Below are 23,191 nucleotides of genomic sequence, written 5' to 3' on the forward strand. Positions count from 1 at the left end.
GATTGTATAACTTTAGCATGCCTGGGGGAGGGGCAGCTGGCCTGTGAGGTCTCTTGTTTTCTTCTCCTCTCTGCCGATTCTGCCTTCCATTGCTTCTGTTTTCATAACCTTAACCATGTGAGCCCTTTAATGCCCCCCAGCTCCATGTTGGCATTGGCATGTTCTCTGCATGCTTCTGCAGGGTATCTCTGTGTGTTCTTTGTATGTTATTGTGCGTATGGCTGCATGATCAATCATGATGGATGGATGAGTCCAATCATTGCTGCGGTGTGCCATGCAGCAAATGCTCTGGTGCGGGCACCATGTAATGAGCCTGACATCCTCTCTGCCTCCCCAGGATGGCAGCCTGCAATGCCCCACCTGTAAGGCCATCTACGGGGAGAAGACGGGCACTCAGCCTCCCGGGAAGATGGAGTACCACGTCATCCCACACAGTCTGCCAGGCTACCCGGAGTCCAAGACCATCCGCATCGTCTATGACATCCCTGCCGGTATCCAGGTTGGTGACCCACTTTGCTTCATCTGGGGCTAGACCGACAGACGCGGGGAGTACTGTTTCTGTCAGGGTGATGTCCATGGCCCCCACAATAGAATATTCCTGGTACCACTTGCCAAGTGCTCATTACCAACCAACCAACCAGGAGAAGAAAGGTATGATAAACGCTAGTGGGTTACAGGGCTTCATCCTTGCCTCCTGAAGGTCACCATCTGATGGTGGACCAGAGACACAGAGACCCAGAAACACACTGTGCACAAAAGCGCTTAGAAATCACTGCTCAGCACATTCCTCGAGCCATACTGAGCACTGTCACCTGTCTGGTCACAGCAGATAGTGGAATGTGCAGTAAGTCAGTAGCTTATGAACAAGGTGATTTTGATTGAATTGATAGTGATCCAAAAAAAGGATCATTTGCTGGAGTAAAAAACTCCACCTTGACTCCATCTGTATTGTCTGAGCATGCAGCTTGTAGCTTGATCAACTTGAGACACAATGTGAGATATTCCAAGACAGCCAGAGTACCAGAGTGTGACGATAAGGTTTAATGCCCTTGTCCAGGTGGCAGGTAGGGCTGCGGGGCACGCTTCATCCTGAATGCTGAGCAGCTATTTAAAAGATGAGTGCATCTGTAGTACTGGCTCACGAACTGTGAGCCAGAGTGGAGCTGTCAGCTGTGTTCGTGTCATGAATGAGGAAGACCACGTCATTTCTCCCTGTCCTGTCCAGACCACTGAGCACCCCAACCCTGGGAAGAAGTTCAGTGCCAGGGGTTTCCCAAGACACTGCTATCTCCCAGACAACGAGAAGGGCAGGAAGGTGAGCTCGTCCGTCCTGGCATGGTGGGTGGGGGAGGGAGCCATGGATGAGATTTGTGAGCTGGTCCACGAGAGCAATGACATAAACCCTTCAAGTCTTGCTGAAAGTTTGTTCGGAAAGAGCTTTCTGAACTACAGTGTGTAACGGCCTCACTGGTGGGCGGGGCTCAGGTCCTGAGGCTGCTGATCACGGCGTGGGACCGGCGGCTCATCTTCACCATTGGCACATCCAGCACCACAGGCGAGTCGGACACGGTGGTCTGGAATGAGATCCATCACAAGACCGAGTTTGGCTCCAACTTGACCGGCCACGGATACCCAGACCCCAACTACCTGGACAACGTGCTGGCAGAGCTGTCTGCCCAGGGTGTGGCTGAGGAGAATCTGAAGGAGTGAGGGTGCAGGAAGGCCAAGCACTGAGGACTCTGCCAGCATCGCCCATCAGGGGGCGCTCTAGGGATGGAAATAAAACATTGAGCATTGTCTTTAATTCCACCTTACATACAAGAATAATATTCAGTGGACATACATGTGAAGGAAATATTTTTGAAAAACAGTAATAATTTTTTTCTAGCGTCTGGCTAAAAAAACATGCATAAGCAAATGGTTACTGTCGTTCTGTCCGCTTCTTGGACATATCAGAGCGTGTCAGCATATGGGGCTGATAACATGAAGCTATCTGGGCTTGCTGTGGGGGGAGAGGTAGCCCCCCAGGCAGCAGGTCCTCTGCCTGCTGAGGGATGCGTAGAAATGTGAGGACCAGGTGGCCAGCCTGCAGACAGTGAGCTTTATTTTTTATTTTTATTTTTTGGAGGGGGAGCAGTTCCAGGAAACGGAGACCATGTTTCGAGGGTATAAGGAGGCTGCGCAGTGTTTCATGCACCTCATTTAGGAAACTATGTGAGATGTATTAGGTTTGCAAGTCTTACTTTTACAACAGGAGGGAGTTTTTGATTTCTGCTTAAGCCAAATGTTTGATGGTTGAAGCGTTTGAGCCTCTTTCTAAAATTGTTAAACCAGCAAAGCCGATAAAACTAGGTCCTGGCAGTTTAACGGGAAGGTCACACCAAAGTAGAGCAAACTGTCAGCACATATTTCATGCAAAAAATCCACCCAATCTCTCCTCCGGATGTGGTGTCTGGAACGTTGTTTTCTTTGTATGTATGTTTGTTTTTTTAAGGTTAGTTTTAATATTACAGTAGCAAAGTTGATGCCGTTTAGGGAGATTTTAAGAGGTTACAGCACGCGCGGTTTATGTCTGGGGGAAGGTGTGTGTTGCAGCATTACTAGCTTTCCCACCATTCATCAGGTACCTGCTATAGCACCTATCAGGCTGCTATAGCACCGTCTGAGAGATGACCCGTCGCTCTGCCTACTCAGACAGCCCTGCAGACCCTAGTTATGTTAAACAGCGTGCTGTCTACCTGTAGGTGCGTCCTGCTTGGAGTCTTTTAGAAGGGAAAGCTGTCTTAATGAACGGCATTAATGTCAGCCCTTGAGACGGAAACCTGGGGCGCACAGGGGACGCTTCTACCGGGATGCCTTCGGCGCAGGGCGGCGGGATAGCGCTCTGTGTCCCCAGTGTAGCTGCGATTCCCAGCTCTCGTGTCAGCCTTTCTTTCCTTTTTCAGTTCAAAGAGAGATCCCTTTCGGCTGTGCAGTTCATTCTCGCAAAGGGCGCACCTGATATATATAATCGACTTTACCGAAAATGTTTTGGAATCCGAAAGGGGATTAATGTTGTAATTGAGTGCGCGTTTCCCTGCGTGTCAGCGGATTTTGGGGTAATCCTTTTAAAAATGCTGTTCAGTTTCCGACTGAATCATTGTCTTCCTTTGCACTTTGAGACGGCAGACTTTGTTCACTGAGCGTTTCGATTTGAGGAGCTGTCTTGAAATGCATTAGCTAGTTTAGCTCGTTTATTAAAGTTTAAGTTTTTAAGATGTCTTGTATTGCTTCTATATAATATATACATTTACATAAAATGTTCTGTCTTAATATTAAAGCTCAATTTGTGTGAGGTAAAATTATTTTTTATACTATTCTGTATGACAAAAATCATATATAAAAATATATTATACATTTAAAATCTGGCAAAGGTTTATTTTGTCAGTATGTCAGGGACTGTTAAAACATGTATGAAATTGAAACTGTGTGTAATATTAGCGGATTATTCTTGATCGCTGCTGTCTGTTACATCCGTGTTATAAATGCTCCGTAGGTGACGCCCGGGGTTCGATAAGCGGGCGTGAAGGGGGCGGACACTATGCAGCAGCTCACCGACCGCCAACCCTCTCATGACGGATCATTTACCCTGTAGCCATTCGTTTGGATCAATCCATTGCTTCGCGCTACGTTCATCCTCAGTGGGGAAGCAGAAGCGGAGGCTCGGCTGAACCACGCCACTTGCGGCCCCGAAGAATCGGCTCATCTGTCGGGCTGCCTATGTGCAGACGCGAGTTTGTACATAAGAGAGCTGCAGTCAGGGGCTGCGTCGGTGCTTTTGCATTCGCCTTGCGCTTTAGTTTACGTTTATGGAGGTTTCAGGGGTGGTCCAGAGTCTGTCGAACCTTTTCCACTGGATAAACGCCTATACACAATGTTTCACGTCGTGACCATTTTTCTTAAACGCGCTCTGCGTTACGAGCGTTTTCAATTGTATTTGATGTAATAATCATGCATTTTAAGACACACATTCCATATGATATTTACAATAAATGTTATTGCCAAAAAGTAGCGTTATATGCGTATAACCAAGGAATTTGTCCGACCTGTTGTGTAACCCAGTTTCACACTGTGCCCCTGTTTGTCTGGCTGTGCTTACCATCGTGCAGAGAGAGTGTGCTTGCTTGCTTGTTTGTTTGGGAGGCCTCTAACTGGACCATGCATTGTATATGGAGTAACTGATATGCTCCGGGGGGCAGGTGTCTTTTGGGAATGTGAGTGTCTGTGTCAATGAGCATGTCTGTGTGTGTGAGTGAACGTGTCTGTGTGTGTGATTGACTATGTCTGTGTGAGTAAGTGAGCTTATGTGTGTCTGTGAGTGAGAGTGGGTCACCGTGTCTGTGTGTGTGTGTGATTCAGTGAGCATGTCCCTGTGAGTGTGAGTTTATCTCTGTGAGCGTGTCTGTGTGTCTCTGTGAGTTTGTGAGTGTGTCTGTGAGTGCATCAGTGTGAGTTTATGAGCGTGTCTGTGTGAGTGTCTCAGTGTGTCTCTGTGAGCGCATCTGTGTGAGTTTATGAGCGTGTCTGTGTGAGCGTGTGTGCTATTTTTGTGCTTGCAAGTTCTTTGTACTCTGAGACATTGGGTTACTTGAGGGGTAATGCACGTTACCAGTGTGGTAGCATGAAACTAGAGTCAATTACTAAGCTTCTTTAAAATGAATATAAATAAAAATGAAAAACTATCTGAGTGGTAGATTTCAGTGAAGGTGTGCTTATGCTGCGTGATGCTGGTCTCTGCCTGGGAGACCCTGCGCTCCTCAGTGTGCCCCCGCTGGCTTTTTTTCAGGTTGCCCTGACAAACACCTGCAGGAAGTTGAGGCAGGGCAGCCTGCCGCTTCTCTTTTTACACTTTTCTCCATATTTTACCCACATGTTTCATGGTGAATATCTGACATTTTTGTTTTTGAAAGTTTCTGATTTTCCCAACCGAGACGATGTCGAGGTCAAGCTGCCCTTCCTGCATCCTCTTTATTCGTTGTGACTGTAACTAGATCGGAGTTTAAAGATCGTAATATATATTTTAAAATATAACTACTCTTATTTTAAAGAAATACTGTCAAGATTTAGAAACATTTCCAGAATCACCAAGGGCTTCTTATTCTATTGATCTTTAATGAATCATGTTGAGCTTCTTGCATGTTTGTATTTCTCGTGCAATAAATGTTCCCTCAGTCAAAGACTTTGTTGACTCTCCCTACCCCTTTTGTTTCTTCCCTGCTTCCTCCTGTTTTATTACTGCTTGTTGTTACATCCACATTCCCCCCCGCCCCCCCCAGGTCCCTCTGTCCCCTACAAAAGATACACAGGCCTGGCATGCAGCATACAGGCTGTGGAAGGAACTTGTCTTTTAATGGGAATAAAAATGTATACATTTATATTTATTTAAATATAAGCATGTACATTGTGCATATTATAAAGTACTGAACTCTCCCTCCATGCGCTAATCACGTGTTAATGAGGAGGACAGGCAGCTGCCCTTCTTCCCATTTTAATTAGCGGCTATGGGGAGCACACTTTCCATAAGCACACTCTGCTGGGTGGGGCTGCCTTGTCATTCTTCATGCTTGGTGGGAGATTGCGCATAGTTTGGAGCGCGCACACGTGAACACGCATGTACGAGTACTGCTCACCCTCCACCTTCCCAAGACAGGATCCCTCAGCTTCCAGTGTGGCTCTGTGGAAGAGAGCAGAGCTTGAATATCTATGTCAAGACCTACTGACATCACTGCCATCGTTCCCTGGGGCAGATGGTGCCAGCAAGTGCAGTGGTGCAGTGGATGGGGATGTGGGAGGAGGGTGCTTATGGGCGAGCGGAGCGGCTGGAGTGGGGGGGGTTGGGGTAGGAATGGGGGTGTGGGGGTGTCTATTTTGCTGTGCTGTGCCGCATCCAGAAACCTGCACTGGCTCCAGGATTTGGTGTGAGGCTTCAGAGGTGAGGAGCACAGCACTGGACGCCACTTGAGGGGACAGCCCATGCTCCAGTTCTCAAGAAAGTAAACACAATCTCTTCCTTCACAGTATCGTATGACACCTCCAGGTGCTTCCAGCCCGTCCCAGCAGCATTGGTAGCATCACACAGACATTGTGCGCTATAGCTTATACCAGCAAGCACAGGGCATAATTAGCTTTACTGTTAGCCAGGACATTACTATTAGCTTTACTGTTAGCCAGGACATTACTGTTAGCCAGAACATTACTGTTAGCTTTACTGTTAGCCAGAACATTACTGTTAGCTTTACTGTTAGCCAGGACATTACTGTTAGCTTTACTGTTAGCCAGGACTTTACTGTTAGCCAGAACATTACTGTTAGCTTTACTGTTAGCCAGGACATTACTGTTAGCCAGAACATTACTGTTAGCCAGGACTTTACTGTTAGCCAGAACATTACTGTTAGCTTTACTGTTAGCCAGGACTTTACTGTTAGCCAGAACATTACTGTTAGCTTTACTGTTAGCCAGGACTTTACTGTTAGCCAGGACTTTACTGTTAGCCAGAACATTACTGTTAGCATTACTGTTAGCCAGGACATTACCGTGAGCATTACTGTTAGCCAGAACATTACTCTTAGCTTTACTGTTAGCCAGGACTTCACTGTTAGCATTACTGTTAGCCAGGACATTACTGTTAGCATTATTGTTAGCCATGACATTACTGTTAGCTTTACTGTTAGCAGCTCATTACAAACTCTGCAATGATGCATAAATTTGACAGGGGTTCTGGCGGGTGACAGAGATGCCACTGTTAGAGACTCTGAAGAGCCATGCTGGAGGCACAGGTCTTGCTGCAGCTTGGACAGGAGAGGCTCGGATCAGGTGGGTGAGGCGTGTACGGCAGAATGATGCTGCTTCTGGCACAGTCCTTTCCTGAGTTGTGTCCACTAGATGATTGATCCTTTATTGGCGTAAGAAACACCATGTAGGTTTATCAGATGCAACCTTCTCAAGGTCCTCTGGCACAATGTAACATCTTTGCGTTACTTTCCGCTGGTGTTGGTGTATGTTTTGGCCGACGAGACCTGGGTCAGCGATGAGGTGGACCCATTACAGGATGTACTGACTCACATCAACACTCTGAGGGTGATACTGAGTCTGTGTGTCTTTGGGAGGGATGATGAGAGGAATCCAGAGAGATGGCATTTTAACCAGGGATGGCAGTATGGTAGCATCCACTTCATAACACAGTATCTCAACCATGATAATAATGCTGCTATATTTCTATCACTGGAGGCATTTCTCATGTGTGGTGGAGCGAGCTGCCAAACCACATCCGGCCTTCAGAAACACATGAAGACCCCCGTGTCCTTGGAACCCCCCCCAACCCAACACCTCTCTATCTCCCCTGGCTGGTCTTTCGTGGTTGCTGAATGCCGTTGGTGTTGTACTTTGTGTTTTGACTGCATTGCCCCATTAGTTCATTAGTATGTTTGAAATGCATTGTGTAGCTCTTGCCCTGATACTGCTCACAGCTGTGCCTGGACATTCATCAGAAGCTCAGCCTAGCCGCCCTCTTGCCCAGTCGACTCCTCCACACCCTTATGTTTATAATGTACTCTTTGGCACAAGTGTCTGCTAAAAAAATAGATGTAAATGTGAATGTAAACATTTACTTATGGCCAGCTCTAGCACACAAGATATATAGTGAGGTGGTTTGTGGGTTTGTTGGTTAATATTCCAATCTCATGGCTGCTGGAGTGATGTCACCTTCGGGCCCCTAAGCAGGGCCCTTAACTCCCAATTGCTGCAGGGACTGGCTGACACTGCTTCCTCAAATGCACATCACTTTGGGTATTAATATTTGCCAATGTAAAATGTAATATCCATTGCAGGAGGTTTCTAAAATGCAGGATTTCAAGTAAGAAATAGTAGCACAGTGTAGCACAGTGCAACTCACACCAACCAAACAAACTGCTGTTTTTCACATGAGGCCTGTTCACACAAACAATTCACCTATCTGACATATTTTTTTCCAATCATTATACAAAGTTTTCAAGTGTCACCCCAAAGGTGTAGAGAGCTAGTCCCTAGCATCACATCATGCTAAGCAGCCATCATTGCTTTCCAGGTCAGTGATGCTACTTTATAAGTTATGTTTACTGATGGTACACAAATGCCTGTGAATTCTACTGTAGGCCGATAGGCAGTATAACTAATGTTAGGTTCACATTGTAACACTTAACAGAGCCAGGAGCTGTGGGAGGTACGATATGCGCAAAACATGGGGAAATGATTAATGTCAAACAGCAGAATGACGTTAGCCTTTTGCAGCAATGAGTAATATCTCGTATTGCTTAGAAAGAAATACGTATTTATCCATGTCTGGTAGTGCCTGTCTGTAGGCCTCAGGTGTTGTTGTCTGTCTGTAGGCTTCAGGTGTCTCTGTCTATCATTAGGCCTCAGGTGTCGATGTCTGTCATTAGGCCTCAGGTGTCTCTGTCTATCATTAGGCCTCAGGTGTCGATGTCTGTCATTAGGCCTCAGGTGTCGGTGTCTGTCTATAGGCCTCAGGTGTCGGTGTCTATCTGTAGGCCTCAGGTGTCGATGTCTATCTGTAGGCCTCAGGTGTCGGTGTCTGTCTGCAGGCCTCAGGTGTCAATTCTATCGTTAGGCCTCAGGTGTCGGTGTCTGTCTATAGGCCTCAGGTGTTGGTGTCTATCTGTAGGCCTCAGGTGTCGGTGCCTTCTGTAGGCCTCCGATGTTGGTGTCTCTCCTTAGGTTACGAGCTCTCCTGTGAGGTGGAGACTGCAGGCATTCGCACAACAGACAGAACAACATGAGACTTGAAGGTCAAACCTCACCACCATATGTCAACCACTGAGAGGCCCATTAGGTGCAACTGGAAAACTGAGCCAGTCTGTTATTCTTCCAGTCTCCTTTGCAATGGGTGTGTGATTCTGAGAGGTCACCAAAGCTGCCTAGCACTGTAAAGACTATTCTTGAGAAGGGCTTTTGAACTCGATAGCAGTGTTATTATTCTTCTTATTATTAGTAGTAGTAGTAACAGTAGTTTTGTGTCATAAAATTGATGTTGATTCCTGGAAGCCACAGAGAGACGGTGTTCCTCCACACCTCCTGTCACTAACACCATGTTCCTCCACACCTCCTGTCACTAACACCATGTTCCTCCACATCTCCTGTCACTAACACCATGTTCCTCCACACCTCCTGTCACTAACACCATGTTCCTCCACATCTCCTGTCACTAACACCATGTTCCTCCACACCTCCTGTCACTAACACCATGTTCCTCCACACCTCCTGTCACTAACACCATGTTCCTCCACATCTCCTGTCACTAACATCATGTTCCTCCACACCTCCTGTCACTAACACCATGTTCCTCCACATCTCCTGTCACTAACACCATGTTCCTCCACACCTCCTGTCACTAGCACCATGTTCCTCCACGCCTCCTGTCACTAGCACCATGTTCCTCCACGTCTCCTGTCACTAACACCATTTTAGTTTCTTTCAGTATCACTTTATGAATATTAATGTCACATTTGATTACAAGTGCAAGACCTCAGTCACTCACTTTTCATACACACTAACCAACTGGTTACTGACCAGTTGAGTACTCTGTGATTGTGAATCTTTATACACAACCGGTTGGTTGAAACAAAATCCTGGTCTGGATTTTTACTTTCTGGACCTGAAATTTCCACCTCTGCCAACAAAAACATCTTTCACTTCTTCAGTTACATTTCACAGTAACTATTATATACATCGACACCTCCTGGTAGTTTCTATAAATCATATCCTAAAAATTTGAACTTGCTATTAATTACTTTTTAACAAATCAGCAAGTTGGCAACTAAATTTAAATCACATTTCCAGATAATATCAAACTATATTAGCCTAAAAAAATAGAAGCCACATATTCTGTCTTAGTCTTTTGGCTTGAAACACCTCAAAACCTTTGTGAAATAGCAAAACGCCAAGGAAGAGAAACAGTGAAACTAACCATAATACAGCATCATCCACCATATAAGCTGAGGGCTGATGGTTGGGATGTCCCAAGACCCCCAGGAGGCGCTTTACTATATAGTGCCAAAGGGCCATGTACTCAGCCTACATTGCTCTCTATGAGTCTCTATGAGTGAATAAATAAAGTTGTTCTGGATAAAAACCTTACGCAAGCACCTATATCCATCCATCCATCCATTTTCTTAACCGCTTATCCTACTGGGTCGCGGGGGGTCCAGAGCCTATCCCGGAAGCAATGGGCACGAGGCAGGGAACAACCCAGGACGGGGGGGGGCACCGATATGATTACAAATAATAAGACAGTCTTCCTATTAACGTAGGATCCCATATTTAAGAGGGGAGCAGGACTGGGTCATGGTGGGCTGCAGCTGTAGCTTTTCTTCTTCCTGAACAGAAGGACACTTCGCAGAATTAATAATTCCTTGCTGGAATTAGTGTACCGTGCTGTGCCAGTGCTGATGCTCTTAGTCATTTTTTTTCTCCTATTTTCGTTAATCCCAAATTCTATTATGAATGAATTAAAATTTACCATGTTTATTTATTATTTACTTATTCAGACTACGAGTCACCCAGTGATGGTAAAGAACAACAGCAACTTATCACCTCATCACAACATTGTTCCTGAACTATAATCCCACTATTTTCACCAGAATGTTTTGTAATGTAAAGTAACGGTTGTGATTTATTTGGCAGCAGATTCATTGAAACACACTGAAGCATGCTGGGAAAATCCTGAATCAGAAAACTGCTGAGCTGTAAAGCTGCATGACATTTGGCAGCAGCCAATGGGGTGAGGTCAGTCTCAGCAGATTTTCTTATAGCTCCACTGAGCAGTGAATGTGAGGCTTCATCCAGGCCAGGGCTGGACATTTACACATTTTAATACAGCACACAATCGCTTCTTGGACGACCAGCTGCTCAGAAAAGGCCAAATGGGACCTTTCTTATAACCTGTCACAAATCTGTTCTGTTATACTTTGCTAGCTCAAGTATCAATAAAGGGATCTGCTCAATCTTCTGTGCAAGCCTCTAAGAAAAAATACTTCCATTCATATCTGTCATCTAACCTTGTTTACATTGAATAAATCTGCTCCAAGCAGGTTTGAGCTTACGGATTGGTTGCTGTAACAAATACAGGATGTTGTCAAATTGTCAACATTTAAATTGATCCGCATAAGATGAACATCCTCCATATGTGTTTGGGTTCATGAGCCCCAGTAGGTCACTTCCAGCACACACCAGCATAAACAGATGTGTTTAGGTTCATGAGCCCCTGTAGGTCACCTCCAACACACACCAGCATAAACAGATATGTTTGGGTTCATGAGCCCCTGTAGGTCACCTACAACACACACCAGCATAAACAGATGTGTTTGGGTTCATGAGCCCCAGTAGGTCACCTCCAACACACACCAGCATAAACAGATGTGTTTGGGTCCATGAGCCCCAGTAGGTCACCTCCAGCACATATCAACATAAACAGATGTGTTTGGGTCCATGAGCCCCTGTAGGTCACCTCCAGCACACACCAACATAAACAGATGTGTTTGGGTTCATGAGCCCCAGTAGGTCACCTCCAGCACACACCAACATAAACAGATGTGTTTGGGTTCATGAGCCCCTGTAGGTCACCTCCAGCACACACCAACATAAACAGATGTGTTTGGGTTCATGAGCCCCAGTAGGTCACCTCCAGCACACACCAACATAAACAGATGTGTTTGGGTTCATGAGCCCCAGTAGGTCACCTCCAACACACACCAGCATAAACAAATGTGTTTCGATCCATGAGCCCCAGTAGGTCACCTCCAGCACACACCAGCATAAACAAATGTGTTTGGATCCATGAGCCCCAGTAGGTCACCTCCAACACACACCAGCATAAACAGATGTGTTTGGGTTCATGAGCCCCTGTAGGTCACCTCCAACGCACACCAGCATAAACAGATGTGCTTGGGTCCATGAGCCCCTGTAGGTCACCTCCAACACACACCAGCATAAACAGATGTGTTTGGGTCCATGAGCCCCTGTAGGTCACCTCCAACACACACCAGCATAAACAGATGTGTTTGGGTCCATGAGCTCCTATAGGTCACCTCCAACACACACCAGCATAAACAGATGTGTTTGGATTCATGAACCCCAGTAGGTCACCTCCAACACACACCAGCATAAACAGATGTGTTTGGGTTCATGAACCCCAGTAGGTCACCTCCAACACACACCAGCATAAACAGATGTGTTTGGGTTCATGAACCCCAGTAGGTCACCTCCAACACACACCAGCATAAACAGATGTGTTTGGGTCCATGAGCCCCTGTAGGTCACCTCCAACACACACCAGCATAAACAGATGTGTTTGGGTCCATGAACCCCTGTAGGTCACCTCCAACACACACCAGCATAAACAGATGTGTTTAGGTCCATGAACCCCTGTAGGTCACCTCCAACACACACCAGCATAAACAGATGTGTTTGGGTCCATGAGCCCCAGTAGGTCACCTCCAACACACACCAGCATAAACAGATGTGTTTGGGTCCATGAGCCCCAGTAGGTCACCTCCAACACACACCAGCATAAACAGATGTGTTTCGGTTCATGAGCCCCAGTAGGTCACCTCCAACACACACCAGCATAAACAGATGTGTTTGGGTCCATAAACCCCTGTAGGTCACCTCCAACACACACCAGCATAAACAAATGTGTTTGGGTTCATGAGCCCCAGTAGGTCACTTCCAGCACACACCAGCATAAACAAATGTGTTTGGGTCCATGAGCCCCTGTAGGTCACCTCCAGCACACACCAGCATAAGCAGATGTTTTTGGGTTCATGAGCCCCTGTAGGTCACCTCCAGCACACACCAGCATAAACAGATGTGTTTGGGTTCATGAACCCCTGTAGGTCACCTCCAACGCACACCAGCATAAACAGATGTGTTTGGGTCCATGAACCCCTGTAGGTCACCTCCAACGCACACCAGCATAAACAGATGTGTTTGGGTCCATGAGCCCCTGTAGGTCACCTCCAACACACACCAGCATAAACAGATGTGTTTGGGTCCATGAACCCCTGAGGGTCACCTCCAACACACACCAGCATAAAAAGATGTGTTTGGGTTCATGAGCCGCAGTAGGTCACCTGCAACACACACCAGCATAAACAGATGTGTTTGGGTTCATGAAGCCCAGTAGGTCACCTCCAACACACACCAGCATAAACAGATGTGTTTGGGTTCATGAGCCCCTGTAGGTCACCTACAACACACACCAGCATAAACAGATGTGTTTGGGTCCATGAGCCCCTGTAGGTCACCTACAACACAAACCAGCATAAACAGATGTTGTTGGATTCATGAGCCCCTGTAGGTCACCTCCAACACACACCAGCATAAACAGATGTGTTTGGGTTCATGTGCCCCAGTAGGTCACCTCCAACACACACCAGCATAAACAGATGTGTTTGGGTTCATGAGCCCCTGTAGGTCACCTCCAGCACACACCAACATAAACAGATGTGTTTGGGTCAATGAGCCCCTGTAGGTCACCTCCAACACACACCAGCATAATCAGATGTGCTTGGGTCCATGAGCCCCTGTAGGTCACCTCCAACACACACCAGCATAAACAGATGTGTTTGGGTTCATGAGCCCCTGTAGGTCACCTCCAGCACACACCAGCATAAACAGATGTGTTTGGGTTCATGAACCCCTGTAGGTCACCTCCAATGCACACCAGCATAAACAGATGTGTTTGGGTCCATGAACCCCTGTAGGTCACCTCCAACGCACACCAGTATAAACAGATGTCTTTGGGTCCATGAGCCTTTGTAGGTCACCTCCAACGCACACCAGCATGAACAGATGTGTTTGGGTCCATGAGCCCCTGTAGGTCACCTCCAACGCACACCAGCATAAACAGATGTGTTTGGGTTCATGAGCCCCAGTAGGTCACCTCCAACGCACACCAGCATAAACAGATGTCTTTGGGTCCATGAGCCTTTGTAGGTCACCTCCAACGCACACCAGCATGAACAGATGTGTTTGGGTCCATGAGCCCCTGTAGGTTACCTCCAACGCACACCAGCATAAACAGATGTGTTTGGGTCCATGAACCCCTGTAGGTCACCTCCAACGCACACCAGCATAAACAGATGTGTTTCGATCCATGAGCCCCTGTAGGTCACCTCCAACACACACCAGCATAAACAGATGTGTTTGGGTTCATGAGCCCCTGTAGGTCACCTACAACACACACCAGCATAAACAGATGTGTTTGGATTCATGAGCCCGTGTAGGTCACCTCCAACACACACCAGCATAAACAGATGTGTTTGGGTTCATGAGCCCCAGTAGGTCACTTCCAGCACACACCAGCATAAACAGATGTGTTTGGGTTCATGAGCCCCTGTAGGTCACCTCCAACACACACCAGCATAAACAGATGTGTTTGGGTTCATGTGCCCCAGTAGGTCACCTCCAACACACACCAGCATAAACAGATGTGTTTGGGTTCATGAGCCCCTGTAGGTCACCTCCAGCACACACCAACATAAACAGATGTGTTTGGGTCAATGAGCCCCTGTAGGTCACCTCCAACACACACCAGCATAAACAGATGTGTTTGGGTCCATGAGCCCCTGTAGGTCACCTCCAACACACACCAGCATAAACAGATGTGTTTGGGTTCATGAGCCCCTGTAGGTCACCTCCAGCACACACCAGCATAAACAGATGTGTTTGGGTTCATGAACCCCTGTAGGTCACCTCCAACGCACACCAGCATAAACAGATGTGTTTGGGTCCATGAACCCCTGTAGGTCACCTCCAACGCACACCAGCATAAACAGATGTGTTTGGGTCCATGAGCCCCTGTAGGTCACCTCCAACACACACCAGCATAAACAGATGTGTTTGGGTCCATGAACCCCTGAGGGTCACCTCCAACACACACCAGCATAAAAAGATGTGTTTGGGTTCATGAGCCGCAGTAGGTCACCTGCAACACACACCAGCATAAACAGATGTGTTTGGGTTCATGAACCCCAGTAGGTCACCTCCAACACACACCAGCATAAACAGATGTGTTTGGGTTCATGAGCCCCTGTAGGTCACCTACAACACACACCAGCATAAACAGATGTGTTTGGGTCCATGAGCCCCTGTAGGTCACCTACAACACACACCAGCATAAACAGATGTTGTTGGATTCATGAGCCCCTGTAGGTCACCTCCAACACACACCAGCATAAACAGATGTGTTTGGGTTCATGTGCCCCAGTAGGTCACCTCCAACACACACCAGCATAAACAGATGTGTTTGGGTTCATGAGCCCCTGTAGGTCACCTCCAGCACACACCAACATAAACAGATGTGTTTGGGTCAATGAGCCCCTGTAGGTCACCTCCAACACACACCAGCATAAACAGATGTGCTTGGGTCCATGAGCCCCTGTAGGTCACCTCCAACACACACCAGCATAAACAGATGTGTTTGGGTTCATGAGCCCCTGTAGGTCACCTCCAGCACACACCAGCATAAACAGATGTGTTTGGGTTCATGAACCCCTGTAGGTCACCTCCAATGCACACCAGCATAAACAGATGTGTTTGGGTCCATGAACCCCTGTAGGTCACCTCCAACGCACACCAGTATAAACAGATGTCTTTGGGTCCATGAGCCTTTGTAGGTCACCTCCAACGCACACCAGCATGAACAGATGTGTTTGGGTCCATGAGCCCCTGTAGGTCACCTCCAACGCACACCAGCATAAACAGATGTGTTTGGGTTCATGAGCCCCAGTAGGTCACCTCCAACGCACACCAGCATAAACAGATGTCTTTGGGTCCATGAGCCTTTGTAGGTCACCTCCAACGCACACCAGCATGAACAGATGTGTTTGGGTCCATGAGCCCCTGTAGGTCACCTCCAACGCACACCAGCATAAACAGATGTGTTTGGGTCCATGAACCCCTGTAGGTCACCTCCAACGCACACCAGCATAAACAGATGTGTTTCGATCCATGAGCCCCTGTAGGTCACCTCCAACACACACCAGCATAAACAGATGTGTTTGGGTTCATGAGCCCCTGTAGGTCACCTACAACACACACCAGCATAAACAGATGTGTTTGGATTCATGAGCCCTTGTAGGTCACCTCCAACACACACCAGCATAAACAGATGTGTTTGGGTTCATGAGCCCCAGTAGGTCACTTCCAGCACACACCAGCATAAACAGATGTGTTTGGGTTCATGAGCCCCTGTAGGTCACCTCCAACACACACCAGCATAAACAGATGTGTTTGGGTTCATGTGCCCCAGTAGGTCACCTCCAACACACACCAGCATAAACAGATGTGTTTGGGTTCATGAGCCCCTGTAGGTCACCTCCAGCACACACCAACATAAACAGATGTGTTTGGGTCAATGAGCCCCTGTAGGTCACCTCCAACACACACCAGCATAAACAGATGTGTTTGGGTCCATGAGCCCCTGTAGGTCACCTCCAACACACACCAGCATAAACAGATGTGTTTCGGTTCATGAGCCCCAGTAGGTCACCTCCAACACACACCAGCATAAACAGATGTGTTTGGGTCCATAAACCCCTGTAGGTCACCTCCAACACACACCAGCATAAACAAATGTGTTTGGGTTCATGAGCCCCAGTAGGTCACCTCCAACGCACACCAGCATAAACAGATGTCTTTGGGTCCATGAGCCTTTGTAGGTCACCTCCAACGCACACCAGCATGAACAGATGTGTTTGGGTCCATGAGCCCCTGTAGGTCACCTCCAACGCACACCAGCATAAACAGATGTGTTTGGGTCCATGAACCCCTGTAGGTCACCTCCAACGCACACCAGCATAAACAGATGTGTTTCGATCCATGAGCCCCTGTAGGTCACCTCCAACACACACCAGCATAAACAGATGTGTTTGGGTTCATGAGCCCCTGTAGGTCACCTACAACACACACCAGCATAAACAGATGTGTTTGGATTCATGAGCCCTTGTAGGTCACCTCCAACACACACCAGCATAAACAGATGTGTTTGGGTTCATGAGCCCCAGTAGGTCACTTCCAGCACACACCAGCATAAACAGATGTGTTTGGGTTCATGAGCCCCTGTAGGTCACCTCCAACACACACCAGCATAAACAGATGTGTTTGGGTTCATGTGCCCCAGTAGGTCACCTCCAACACACACCAGCATAAACAGATGTGTTTGGGTTCATGAGCCCCTGTAGGTCACCTCCAGCACACACCAACATAAACAGATGTGTTTGGGTCAATGAGCCCCTGTAGGTCACCTCCAACACACACCAGCATAAACAGATGTGTTTGGGTCCATGAGCCCCTGTAGGTCACCTCCAACACACACCAGCATAAACAGATGTGTTTGGGTTCATGAGCCCCTGTAGGTCACCTCCAACGCACACCAGCATAAACAGATGTGTTTGGGTTCATGAGCCCCAGTAGGTCACCTCCAACGCACACCAGCATAAACAGATGTCTTTGGGTCCATGAGCCTTTGTAGGTCACCTCCAACGCACACCAGCATGAACAGATGTGTTTGGGTCCATGAGCCCCTGTAGGTCACCTCCAACGCACACCAGCATAAACAGATGTGTTTGGGTCCATGAACCCCTGTAGGTCACCTCCAACGCACACCAGCATAAACAGATGTGTTTCGATCCATGAGCCCCTGTAGGTCACCTCCAACACACACCAGCATAAACAGATGTGTTTGGGTTCATGAGCCCCTGTAGGTCACCTACAACACACACCAGCATAAACAGATGTGTTTGGATTCATGAGCCCGTGTAGGTCACCTCCAACACACACCAGCATAAACAGATGTGTTTGGGTTCATGAGCCCCAGTAGGTCACTTCCAGCACACACCAGCATAAACAGATGTGTTTGGGTTCATGTGCCCCAGTAGGTCACCTCCAACACACACCAGCATAAACAGATGTGTTTGGGTTCATGAGCCCCTGTAGGTCACCTCCAGCACACACCAACATAAACAGATGTGTTTGGGTCAATGAGCCCCTGTAGGTCACCTCCAACACACACCAGCATAAACAGATGTGTTTGGGTCCATGAGCCCCTGTAGGTCACCTCCAACACACACCAGCATAAACAGATGTGTTTGGGTCCATGAGCCCCTGTAGGTCACCTCCAACACACACCAGCATAAACAGATGTGTTTGGGTCCATGAGCCCCTGTAGGTCACCTCCAGCACACACCAGCATAAACAGATGTGTTTGGGTCCATGAACCCCTGTAGGTCACCTCCAACACACACCAGCATAAACAGATGTGTTTGGGTTCATGAGCCCCTGTAGGTCACCTCCAACACACACCAGCATAAACAGATGTGTTTGGGTTCATGAAGCCCCGTAGGTCACCTCCAACACACACCATCATAAGCAGGTATGTTCAGATGAACACCTTCTAGAAAGTCACAATGTCCTCTCGTGTCACAGGAGTTGTTTCTGGGTCTGTTCTGCTCGAACTTCTCTTGATCTATGTGCGATATGGCCTCGCACAGCCTTCTTCTCAGCTGCTGGTGTTAGTGTGTCTGTGCATTAGCCACCATGATGGCTGTGACCTGTCACACATCACACTGCATGTGCAAAGGCATCATACATGCGGTTTTAATGTCCCCAGGCCCAGATTTCAAGAAGCACATGGTTCCTGTACTGTTCAGAACTCAGGGTTGAATCTATTCCTATAAGCTTAAAAAGATATATTTTTAAACTGGCCACCCTTACACAAAATATAACCAATAAATCTTCATTTGCAGTTGCTCTATAAAGTTGCAGTTTCTCTATACAGTAATTGATCTTGAGCCATTTCACCAGTGTCAGCAGGTGCAGATGGGAAATCAAAATACTTCATTAAAAAGATGCTGGAATTGGGGCTGTTATTCTTTTTTGTATATTTTTAGTAAGATTCTTGTTAGAACTTCCTAGAGACATCCTGCCACACAACAGCCCTCCTGGAAAGCTGTCCAAAGCACTGATAATTTAAGGTTAGGGTTAGAAGTTGCTAGAATTAGCAAACCTTAAAAACTAAAAGCTATTAAATTAGCTTTCACTAACTGTATGATCAGCATTTATTGGGTTTGTTTTGGGTGTATATGACTATTAAATAGGACACCTAGAATGTACAATACAATGGGTTCCAGGATGTATATATATATATACACACACACAAATGCACACACACACAGGTTTGTAATTATATCTTTATGGGAACTCTCCACTCCTTTTTATGGGGAAAACTCTGAAAAATGGTCCCCACAATGTCAAAATAACAGGTTTTTATTACATTATGGAGAACATTTGGTCCACACTGTAATATAAACCTTATCTACACACACACACACAAGGACACAGACAGATGCACAAAGAGACACACACACACACACACACTTAGACGCACACAAATACACAAACACACACAAAGGGGCACGCACACACAAAGACATAGATGCATAATGGGGCACGCATGCACACACACGCACACACTAAGATACACAGACACACACGAGGACATAGACACACAAGGACATAGACACATAAAGGGGCACAAACACGAACACACACAAAAAGACACAGACACACACAATTTTAAAGTAATTCCCTTGACTTTGATGTTTTTTCACTGTGGGGGATAAACCACATAGGAGCACTGGGTGACATTGCTGCCCAGTCACGCACTAACCCCCCCCCCACCACCACCACCACCCCAGATTATTTTTGGGTAAGAGGACACGAGCATGTTCAGGGATTAATGGCAAAATGTGTCACAGAGGACATATGGAGGAATGCAGCCCCATGTCGCTCCGGGAGATCCCTGGCCTGGTGCCTGACCTGCGCAAGAGCTGCTTTCCGCACCATCGCAGCCCCTGCATGCAGACGTCGCTGCAGGCCAGAGCTCCTGCTGCTGCAATGAGCCCCTCCCACAAATGCGGGCAGCTCTCAAGAGTCACTGCGCTTTGCTGCATGTCTCTGCAGTGACTGGAGATATAAGAACAGCATGTCAATAAATTGATATATTACTGAACCTGAAGAAACATATCACCAAAGCAAATGTCTCCAAAGTCAGTATTTCTTCACCATATACAGTGAAACACAAACTTGTCCATTGAAAATGTGTCGACTGCATCTGAATGATAGATACAGTGTCATGGAGGTGAAGGCACTGCCACCCGAATAATAGCTACAGGAAAATGGAGATCAGAGTGTGCCTCCACCTCCCGCTCCCATGGCCTCCTCGCCGCCATCTGCTGAGCTGCTGTGGCGGAAACACTGCCAGGCGGGACGCCGGATCGGGTCTGTGGATCGTCTTTCACCAGCAAGCGCTGGCCACTGTTCTGACACCAGTGCAAAGCAGCTCCTTTCAGAGACATGTTACCCTCTGGGCCACTGTCTGGTCAGTAGAGTTGGTAGTGCGGTCTGTCCGCCGTGACGCAAGTGGAGCGAAGCGGGCGCTTTTCTGTCTGGGAGAGCTAATGCTAGGCTGGCTGTAACGTTTTTGTCTTATCTTCAAAATTAACTAAGGTAGGAATATTGCCTAAGCCCCCCCAAACACACACACACACACACTTTTTTTCAAGAAAAAAAAATATTTATTTTGCAATATGGGTGTATTCCTTAAAACATCAAAGATACGTCAAAAAATCAATTATACAAAATCACGTGTCCAATAAAAGAAAGGCAGCACATTCAGCACATTGCAGCAATACATGAAACACACTATGGCAAAGAATGCCCCCACATCTCCTAGAGGGCACTGCGCTGGCACCAAGGACAAGCCCCAATGAGGGAATGGCAGCAGAGAATGAGCACATGTGTGTGTATGTGTGTGTGTATATATATATATATATATATATATATATATATATGTATATATATGTATATATATGTATATATATATATATATATATATATATATATATATGTATGTATGTATATATATATATATATATATATATATATATATATATACACACACATACATAAACACAGCTCTGGGATATATTGAGAGACCATTCTTTTAAAAAAAAAAAAAAATTGCATTTTTAAATCCTGGTTTAACCCTGGTTCTGCTGGCAGAAGGCTACGCTGTGAGGCAGGCTCAAAATTTCTAAGACAGCAGTACACAAGAACAAGGTGAAGCAGACAACAATGGCAATAACCAAAAATCAACCAGGTAGAGGGCAACATTCTAATGCCAGAGATGACCGTCAACTTATCTTGCAATGCCTCATAAATCTGAGGATGACCTCAACTGACCATAAAAAGGAATGGGGGACATTAAGTGGTGTGCAGTGAACTGCTAGGACAGTTCATAACAGGTGTCTAGAAGCAGGACTAAAGACCCATAAAGCAGGGAAGAAGCCCTTCATCAATGAGAAGCAGGGAAGAGCCAGGCTGAAGTTTGCAAAAAAAATGTGTATTTCATACAGGCGAAAACCTACAAATTGAGAAATGAGTCAGTCATTACGTCAGAATTCAGTCATTTCTATTCAGACATTTCTCATGACAGGACAATGTATAAATAAATCAGTATTTCCGATGTCTTTTACAGCTCTGAATTGCAACTACAACCAGGCTCCAGCCCGGAATTCCAAAATGCAGCAGTACCTTACTTTTAATCAACCAGGCAAGTGTTGCGGCTGGGGGCTCTATGAGGCACCTCTATTTACACTGCAGTTTGGAGGGGGCATGTATTCCACTGTTTCTGGGGCTCAGTAAAACATCCATGTTTTTGGTTTAATGCCTTTGCAATTCTATTTCAGGGGTCACACCCCACATTAGGGGCCACATCCCACATTAGAGGTCACACCTGAGCACAGCTGTAAACATCTCATAATATGATATTACAGCAAAACGATCTTAGAATATTATGCTATGTGTATATGTATAAAATGTTATTCTGGATAAACATTTATTCAAAAAATAATCTCACATAAAATATTTTATCACTCATGTGCATGTATTTTATAAAAACCAAATCTATATAAATTCGATAAAAACCAGGTCTTGGCTACATATGCGATGGCTAAAGCTGCTCACACAAAACACATGCCAGCATGTTTACAGTTTCTTGGAAAATTGGAGAAGCCCACCATTCTCCATGAAGCCCAGCAGAGGGAGCAAGACGAGAGTGGAGAGTAAGTCGAGAGAGCATGGAGAGTGCGCTGTCACACTGTAGAGCAGCACCGGACACAGAGGGCTACCATCGTCTGGGGAGAGGCACAGAACGGCATGTCACTGCTGTGAGAGTGCCCCACAACACACCAAACCTTGCCCCAACACGACCCCTCATTCCAGCCTATGTAAGCAACTGTCTGGCCATCCGAGCTCAAGAGCTTAAGAATTTAGCCACATTTGTAAACAGTCATTGTGAAGTTGGTGAGTGGAGAGCATGAGGCAGGACAAGAAACAACTAATGCTTCAGAGCATCCACTGATCCCAGAAGGGTCAAATTTGTGGTCACATGCCTGCCAAACCGAGGTCAAGCCGGGAAGGGTCTGTGTGATCACGCATCTGCCAAACTGAGGTCGAGCCGGGAAGGATCTGTGTGGTCACGCGTCTGCCAAACCGAGGTCGAGCCGGGAAGGATCTGTGTGGTCACGCGTCTGCCAAACCGAGGTCGAGCCAGGAAGGGTCTGTGTAGTCACGCGTCTGCCAAACCGAGGTCGAGCCCGGAAGGGTCTGTGTGATCACGCGTCTGCCAAACCGAGGTCGAGCCAGGAAGGTTTGTGTGGTCACACGTCTGCCAAACCGAGGTCGAGCCTGGAAGGGTCTGTGTGGTTACACGCCTGCGAAACCGAGGTCAAGCCCGGAAGGATCTGTGTGGTCACGCATCTGCCAAACCGAGGTCGAGCCCGGAAGGGTCTGCGTGGTCACACGTCTGCCAAACCGAGGTCGAGCCCGGAAGGGTCTGTGTTGTCACGGTCTGCCAAACCGAGGTCGAGCCAGGAAGGATCTGTGTGGTTACGCACCTGCCAAACCGAGGTCGAGCCCGGAAGGGTCTGTGTGGTCACGCGTCTGCCAAACCGAGGTCGAGCCAGTAAGGATCTGTGTGGTTACGCACCTGCCAAACCGAGGTCGAGCCCGGAAGGGTCTGTGTGGTCACGCATCT

At 47.0% G+C, this 23,191-nt stretch overlaps 1 protein-coding gene across 3 annotated transcripts in view; it reads left to right on the forward strand.

Moving 5' to 3' along the window:
• Nucleotides 1-5,216, forward strand: part of dtx1 (deltex 1, E3 ubiquitin ligase) — a 66,113-nt gene extending 60,897 nt beyond the window's left edge. For all 3 annotated transcript variants that reach the window (XM_048989979.1, XM_048989966.1, XM_048989972.1), the window contains 3 exons: nucleotides 338-499; nucleotides 1,226-1,315; nucleotides 1,486-5,216. In XM_048989979.1, coding sequence (XP_048845936.1) covers nucleotides 338-499; nucleotides 1,226-1,315; nucleotides 1,486-1,710 — 477 coding nt within the window. In that variant the 3' untranslated portion in view covers nucleotides 1,711-5,216. The remainder of the gene's footprint in view (nucleotides 1-337; nucleotides 500-1,225; nucleotides 1,316-1,485) is intronic.
• The last annotated feature ends 17,975 nt before the right edge of the window (nucleotides 5,217-23,191 follow it).

Source organism: Brienomyrus brachyistius, chromosome 2 (assembly GCF_023856365.1).
Source record: "Brienomyrus brachyistius isolate T26 chromosome 2, BBRACH_0.4, whole genome shotgun sequence".
Classification (NCBI taxonomy): Eukaryota; Metazoa; Chordata; class Actinopteri; order Osteoglossiformes; family Mormyridae; genus Brienomyrus; species Brienomyrus brachyistius.